Source organism: Siphateles boraxobius, unplaced genomic scaffold (genome assembly GCF_051911475.1).
Source record: "Siphateles boraxobius isolate OS27281-9 unplaced genomic scaffold, OSU_SipBor_1 130, whole genome shotgun sequence".
In the NCBI taxonomy this organism is placed as follows: domain Eukaryota; kingdom Metazoa; phylum Chordata; class Actinopteri; order Cypriniformes; family Leuciscidae; genus Siphateles; species Siphateles boraxobius.
In genome coordinates, this window is record NW_027508734.1 from 30,046,721 (window position 1) to 30,054,947 (window position 8,227).

At 37.2% G+C, this 8,227-nt stretch overlaps 1 protein-coding gene across 2 annotated transcripts in view; it reads left to right on the forward strand.

Moving 5' to 3' along the window:
* ptprn2 (protein tyrosine phosphatase receptor type N2) overlaps positions 1–8,003 on the forward strand; it is a 295,725-nt gene extending 287,722 nt beyond the window's left edge. For both annotated transcript variants that reach the window (XM_077229223.1, XM_077229224.1), the window contains exons 20-23: positions 969–1,022; positions 2,654–2,718; positions 4,876–4,949; positions 7,463–8,003. In XM_077229223.1, the coding sequence (XP_077085338.1) occupies positions 969–1,022; positions 2,654–2,718; positions 4,876–4,949; positions 7,463–7,534 (265 nt within the window). In that variant the 3' untranslated portion in view covers positions 7,535–8,003. The remainder of the gene's footprint in view (positions 1–968; positions 1,023–2,653; positions 2,719–4,875; positions 4,950–7,462) is intronic.
* The last annotated feature ends 224 nt before the right edge of the window (positions 8,004–8,227 follow it).

Sequence of the window (8,227 nt, forward strand, 5' to 3'; positions counted from 1 at the left end):
TTACATTTTCAAAAATGAATATAGCTGCTTCAAAATTCGCATTTGCTATTTCGTGTTTGACGTTTTGCTCTACAACGTCAAAGTATTGTCAAGTTATGTACAGGCTTTGTTTTACACATATATCAAAAAAAACATTTCAAATTTTTTTTAAAGGAAACAGCAGTGTATTAGTCTTCTGGGTTCTGGCGTCATACCTGCATTATATTTTTTATGTCTTTGATTTGAATCAAGCATGTCACTTGCATCAGCGTGGTTCAGATTGCCATTCTTACACTTTTGACTTAAACCATGTAAAATGTTGTTGCTCCTTTTAAAGTAAAAATTAATCAGCTCTGTTTTAGAAAATCTCCAAAGCCTATTTTTCTTGCTTTCTTTAAATAACATTATATAAATGTGTGCTGGGTTTTAGAATTGAAAGTCGTCTCATGAGAATTTAGATCTAACCTAAAAAAAAAACATTGTATAGTGTCTTTTGAAAAATCAACCTTGAAGTATACTCAAAGCAGGGATTTTTTTTCCCTCTTTTTGGAAGAGATAAACAATATGAGTTAACACAGTATGTCTCCATGGCAACAAAACATATGTGTCTTAAAATCCTGCAAGGCCTTATGGTTTTGCAGACATTATAATTGTGCAAGGTTAATGTGTTTTGTATCGTGATATCTAACCACACATCATTTCCTTAATGGCTTGTCACAATGTGGAGGATTAACCCCCCCTCCATTTGTTTTAATTGTTTACCATAGACCCATTTTCATTTATAAATTATTTTATAGATTTAATAGACACGTCACATGTAACAAAGTCCAATTTATTTTCTGGTTGAAGATAACATTTTGATATTAAGCAATGTCATATGTATATATGTGCTCATATTTATAGCAATTTTTAAACTGGTAAATAAATATGTCCCTGATCTACTAATTTGCTCTTCAAATATTAATGGCATCTTTTTTCTGTCATTGCAGAAAGGTTAACAAGTGCTACCGGGGCAGATCTTGTCCGATAATTGTTCATTGCAGGCAAGTACCACAATAATTTAAAAATGCATTTATAAGCTAGTTGCACCAGTCATAAATATTAAGGTGTGTCTGTGTGTGTGTGTGTGTGTGTGTGTGTGTGTGTGTGTGTGTGTGTGTGTGTGTGTGTGTGTGTGTGTGTGTGTGTGTGTGTGTGTGTGTGTGTGTGTGTGTGTGTGTGTGTGTGTGTGTGTGTGTGTGTGTGTGTGTGTGTGTGTGTGTGTGTGTGTGTGTGTGTGTGTGTGTGTGTGTGGCCTGGTAAACCCTACATTATGGGGACAAAATGTCCCCATAAGGATGGCAATATCTGAAATCCTTGTTCGTGTGGGGACATTTTTTGGTCCCCATGAGGAAAACAACTTATAAATCCTACTAAGTGATGTTTTTTTAAAATGTAAAAATGCAGAAAGTTTTCTGTGATGGGTAGGTTTAGGGGTAGGGTTAGTGTAAGGGAATAGAATATACAGTTTGTACAGTATAAAAATCATTATGTCTATGGAAAGTCCCCATAAAACATGGAAACACTACGTGTGTGTGTGTGTGTGTGTGTGTGTGTGTGTGTGTGTGTGTGTGTGTGTGTGTGTGTGTGTGTGTGTGTGTGTGTGTGTGTGTGTGTGTGTGTGTGTGTGTGTGTGTGTGTGTGTGTGTGTGTGTGTGTGTGTGTGTGTGTGTGTGTGTGTGTGTGTGTGTGTGGGTTGTTCTTAATATTGTTAAATTATTGCTTCTTTTTTTTGTCTTACTATAAGATGCAAAAGTGAGAGCAGTATTCAGTCCAGTGGTCTGAATCTGAATTATCTCTCAGGCTCGGTTAGAAATGATCCGCTGGTAAAATAAATGGAGTATTCAGTGAACGGGTTCTATATGACTGATGGTAAAAAAAATCTATGCCCTTTACCATCAGTGTGAAATAGAAGAATATGAGAGTCTGTTTAAACTACAATATTGGTTAAATGATCTTTAACCTCAGGGGTTAATGGCTAACATGTTGTGCGTTGGGGGGAAGACAGGCTTCACAGCTGTCATGCATATTTGAATAATTCAGAATGATATCAGGGGAGAGGGAAGAGTTTCCGTAAATAATTCTCTCTTATTTCCCAAACCCCTCACTTCAATGTGTTTTTGGTGTGTGTGCTTAAACCTGAGCAACCTCAGAAAGTGGCACCCACACATTCATTCAGTATTACACTCAAAATATTCAGCTGCATGTCTTGAAAAGTAACCTTGATTTCAAATCAAAATGCAGTTTACCATCCAACTGCATCTGAGTTTGGCTGGTTCTTGCAATTTAGTAGATTGTGTTGAAGGTAAAACAAGTTTAAAATGTTTTTACAAGTCACTTCAAATTCCCACTGTGTTCAGACTCAAAAAAAACTGTTCAGTTTTTACTCTTAAAAAAGCTGTGTTATTTCATTTTTTGGCGAATACAGTTTAGTTCTGCAAAGAGAAAACAAGACAGCAGTCTTCTTTGACAGAATTATTGTGAATGCTGAAGGATGATGCAACAGCCAACAATGCGGGTGAAACAGAGAAATGAACGCTTTGTTTTCGTTTCGGCAGGCACACGCTGCAATGCTCATTCAGACAGATCTGCTCTTTTCTCAGAAGTGATAACGAGTTTCTGTCTTCATTTGCAGCGATGGTGGCGGAAGGAGTGGAACCTACATCCTGATTGACATGGTTCTAAATAAAATGGCCAAAGGTAAGAGCGCACAGCACAGATGAGGAGGTGCTGTCATCACAACACACAAAGTTTCAAACAGTGAAGGTCTCGCTGTGCATTAGGGGATGATTGTGCTCTTTAATGAATGGGCAAGAATCTCAAATGGCTAATGTGAAGAAAAGTGTGTGAAAACGTGAAGGACTGACAAAAGCGTAGACATTCCCCTTCTATGATTTTTGCGGCTTGTGTCTTAAAACTGCATTTCTCCTGTAAGCAACTGTGAAGGTTTCAGCTTCACATACTATGATTGACTTTTTCACATGCAAATATTAGACACTGCTTAGAGTTTAACAAGTCATGTGAATCCAGCCACGGAGACAGGAGGTGCCTTCATAACCTGTCCGAATAATTTTCTCCAGCACCGGCACCATTCTTCCTGACCCCATCTCGTGAGGTCATCCATGCATTTGCCTCCCCCCATCCTTCTCTATTCTGGTCACCGGTCCATCCCTACTCCTGACCCGACCATGGTCTGTAGCTTTTTCCATAATGAGGGATCAAAGTGCAGATGCAGGGGAGAGAGTCACATTTGTGCCTCTTTCCCATGCTGTCAGGGGCCCGGAGCCTCGGCCCTCATCGGCCCCCTCCATCTCCCTTTTGTCTCCTCTCTGGGAAGCAGGAGGGGCTCACAGGTTGCCCACTTTCCAGTGTTCACTTGTGTGATCAAAGCCCTAGAAAGTCCTGAACAACAGAAATCTCCCTCTTTCATTCCCCGTTTCTCTCTCCTGTTCTTCATGTCTTCCTCCTCTCTCTCGTTCCCTTTTTCCCTCAAACACCCCGTCGTATTTTTCTTTTGCTATTCTTCATCTCTAGGAATGAATTGTAAATTAGTGAAGAATGCTGTTTTAATTCCAAAGGCTTTTCTTGTTAGATCCCCCCTCCTTTGCTCACTCTCTGTCTTTCCCCCTAAACTTCGGAATCTTGCACTTCTTAAGACATGAAAGTGTTGGAGCACTTTTGAGGCTGGAACCCCAGCTGTACTCGCTCCCTTTCAGAAAGCATCTATAAGGATTCCCGCTTTTCTCTTTCCTTCGCCCTCAAACTCTCTCTCTCTCTATCAATCTGTGCAGAAGGGAGGGGGTAGTCTTTCTTTTCTTTTTGAAGAATGAATGAATGAGAAATAAGGCCTTGTTAGACCTTTCCTGCTCTCCTCTCATTTATGAGGAGAAACAACAATGGACCTGTAGAAAAAGTCGTTCAAGCTAAAGGTGAAAGGGATATTTCTCCTAATCAGCCTTTTCACTCTTCCTGTCATGTGAAAATGTTCATATTCACTTTACAGTTTTGGTTCAATATGTGGTAGCATTGTAACTTTGTATGGACAAGAACAACAGCTCTACATGAGCGCTTTACCTCATGTAAACTGAGTTCAGGTTCAGTATCTATGACCACAGAATCTCCTAATGTAAGTGATTATGCGTGTAACAAGTAAAATGATCTGCAGGCATTGGCTAAATCTTCCAAATATAAACAAAGCATAAAAGACTATAAACACAGGAAATATTGTCAGTTGACCTACAAATCTAAATGAAATCATTAAAATAAAACAATATATGGTATATGACCCCATCAGTATGACTAAACTGACTAAACTCCTTGCGCTTCTTTTCATTTTTAGGCATGCATGAAAACGGTATTAGCATCAACACCAGCGGACGATATTGTTCTGTTTATTCTAAATGCTTCTTTAAATGCTTGAGCTCTTTAAAGTTGTATGGATTCTTATTGGTTGTCGATTTTATCATTCATCATCTGAAAAAAAAACATTCTGAAAGTGATTCCAACGATTTTGTTTCTTTGTGCTGTTATCGTTATAGCTGTGGTGTGGACTGTATCTTTATTGTTATCTTTAATGTTATCGTCCTTGGTGTGAATGGGCCTTTATTTATACTGTACAGATTAGATTTTTATCTCTAGTATTAGTTCGTTTTGAAAAAGTTCTAATTTTGTTCTAGAATAAACTGTGAAGTTCTGCTAGATCCTTTCCATTTCTTTATTGTGAGCTAAAACAAGAAACAGTCTATAAGCTTTGTCCGGCTGTAATTCCACAGAAAAAGAGTGAGCGCTGGAGAGAGTGGAAGATGATCTATGATTACGCGCAGTACTTTGAACTCATGTTGTGTGGCTCTGTTGCAGGTGCGAAGGAGATTGATATTGCTGCTACACTGGAGCACCTGAGGGACCAGAGATCCGGCATGGTACAGACCAAGGTAAGACGGCATGTAAAGCTCTCCGCTTAAAGAACAGCATAGAAGTGCGAGATGATGGACGTCAGGTGGTTAGGTTCTCCGGTAAAGATTTTGTACTTAAACCAGAATAAAATAAAAGAATTCTCAAAATAAAGTGTAAAAAATATTATTTAAAATGAAAAAAATTAAAGATATGTTCTGTGAGAAAACTAAAATATGTCTTTTAAAATCTAAATGTAGATGTGTGTTTTTTTTTCTATCACTGCTACTGCTTTAATTTTCTCTCATGGATAATTTTCTCTCTCTCAAGGTTGGATGTCTCTTTCATATAACAATAATTTAATATTAATGCCAATACTATTATTCAGTTTAATGCTATGATAACTTCATCGGAAAGGAAAGTTCGGTCAGCTGCCCTTTAAGCAATAATTGCAATTTCACCTGCACTAAAGCACCAAAAGCCAGGCTCGGAAAATTAACTTGTAATTGATCATTTCTTCCATTACAAATGTGTCCTGTTGATGCCACAAGCAACAACGATTTGAACATCAACCACCAGGGCCTAGAAAGTCTCACACAGTTTATGTTTATGTTTTTTTTATATAAACTGTGTTGGAGATCGCAAGATAGCAGCCCCCTCCTCAGAGCCAAACTGAATTACATTAGCTGCAGTTTATAAAAGATAAAGCCCTGACTACCATACCTGGTTAGACACTGTAAACTTGAGATATTGAGCCTCCATGGATTGTGGCGGAAAGATAGCATTCATTATGCAAATCTATTTAGAGGATACTGAAAATAATGAAAGTGATATTATATAAGTTGTAAATATTAGTATTATTTTAGCTTCCTCCCTATTAGGATATTTTTATTCATTTTTCATGTATTCAGGTTAGTGAATAAGCTTTTTGGAGAAATCAACCTATTTTACAGAATAATCAGCTACTCTACTGTTAATTTTTTGGGGGGGTTCATTTATTATGATATTCAACATATTTGTTATCTGCAAATAAAAAAGCCAGTGCTGTTTCCTCACAAAAACTGAATTTTGATTTATTTCTAAAGAAACGGCAAGCTAACAAAATGTACCAACAACCATCAGAATGTAAAAGATTATTTTAAAATAGTAGTAATAGAATGATGAAAGAAAACTTACTGTGTTTTTTTTTAATCAGTTCAGACACACAGTGTAGCGAGTATGTGACTGTATATTTTTGATTTTCTGACTGTGATATAATACCTGGCTCACTATTTTGCACTTATTTAAGAGCAAAATAGTATTAATATTACTAGTGCATTGTAATTTTAATTGTGTAATTTAAACTAATGATTGCTCTTGCACACCTTAGGACTTGCTGTTGTGTTTTGAGTCATTTTTAAATTAACCGTGAAAAATTTAATTAAAAAGAAAAACATCATTTATTTAATTACTTACCTTAAGCCTAACATAACAGGTTGTTCTCAAGTTCTGTTAAACATGCTGATTTCTGGACTGTACAGTACAATAATCTTGTTCTTTACTGTACTGGGCTGCTCAGTCAATACTTCATCTCTGTGTTGCTCCAAACGGCAACATATGTTTAAAGGATGCCCCCTCGCCCTCCACTTTTAGAACACTCTCAAAGCAGGTACTCGTGTGTGAAATTGGTCTGCCTCCTGAAATCCATTCTCCCCTGTCCATTCCTGGCCCAGAATAGGAATGTTTTGTGCATTTGCAGCTACTTGAGCTCTCGGCATTTGTTTACCTTGGAAGAGAACCCCATAAACTGCTTGACTGATCAGATAAATATCCACAGCAATACCTCATTATGTCTGGAGAACATTGAGGCATTGATGTGACACCATCTAGTGGCAAGATGGTCACATTTACACTTTCCTATGCAGTTGCTTTTTTCTTTCCAAATCACCTTGTATATGACAGTGAATGGTATTTGTGAAAATGATCAAAATGTTCTCATGTCTCTAGCACAAGCTATTACTCCTACAAAGTAAAATAATAAAATATTATTTTTATTCATGTTGTTTAGTTGTTTTACCCTCACAAACCTTTACCTTCACTCTACTCTTTGTGTTTTTAGAGACTCGTTTTTGTTGGTTCAAAATACTGAAAAGTGCATGTAAACATTAATTCAAGAGGTTTTTTTTATCCGTTTCTTGTTTTGTGAAGCTTTGCATCTAACTTAACTCCCACTTTAGCTTGTTTATTCCGTGGCCTGCAGTGGGAGGCTTCAGTTTCAAACGTTAGATTTGAGGGTCGCTCTTCAGACAATGATCGATCTTCACGGGGCGGCCCTCAGGGAAGAGACAGATTTTGAGTCATAGTTTGAACAGAGCACATTGAGTCACACATTCTCTACAGCTTTAAACACACACATCTACACAGGGAAAGTGCAAACATTGGTGTTCTTCGTCTTCTTCTGTCTGTCCTTTTTTATGTTCTCCATTATCCTTTATTCTGCAAAATATATCCCTGGCATCCGTTGTTGATGTTTTTCCAAGTACTTAGCTTCCACTTTCTCTCCTTCTGTCTTCAGGAACAGTTTGAGTTTGCATTGACTGCTGTAGCAGAAGAGGTGAACGCCATCCTGAAAGCTCTGCCTCAGTGAAGGAAACTTTCACAAACACTTCCAACCTGTTTTCTTCCTCACTTCTCTGTGTAACCTAGATGAAAATGAAAATGGACAATGTCAAGCTCTATCCAGATTCAGACGCATTGTATTGCATAAGACATTTCTTTGTACTAAGTGTGTCTACAATTCTATAGTATTGAAATAATTGTTTAGAACGATATTCAACTAGCCAACAAGGCATGCAATCATAGATTGTACTTGCAGCTCGAATTGGTGTTTACATAACCACTAGTTGTGCATATGAAATATCTGAAATATAAGTGTTTGTGTGAAGCAGATGTGATCTTAGCGGTGTTGTATTACAGATTTTATTACATATAGATTAATTGATTATACATACAGAATGAGCCATGTGATTAAAAATGGTCTGCCTAAATGTTATTGTACATATTATTTTTGTGTGTGCAATATATAAAAGTAACATAATAAATCTCAAAATGCTGAAGCTTGAGTGATAATTGCATTCATGAATTATTGTGTGTATAATGGAGTGAGAAAGGGAGAAAGACAGAATGATATATATATTGAACTAACAGTTTTCTTCAAATGAAATGTCACTCCTGAATCTCCTAAATCTGTTCAGGAATGCTTGATTTGGAATATCTGGAGGTTATTAAGAAAAAAGGGCCGTTTTCTTTTTTACTCATCCTTGAACAACTAATACAGACT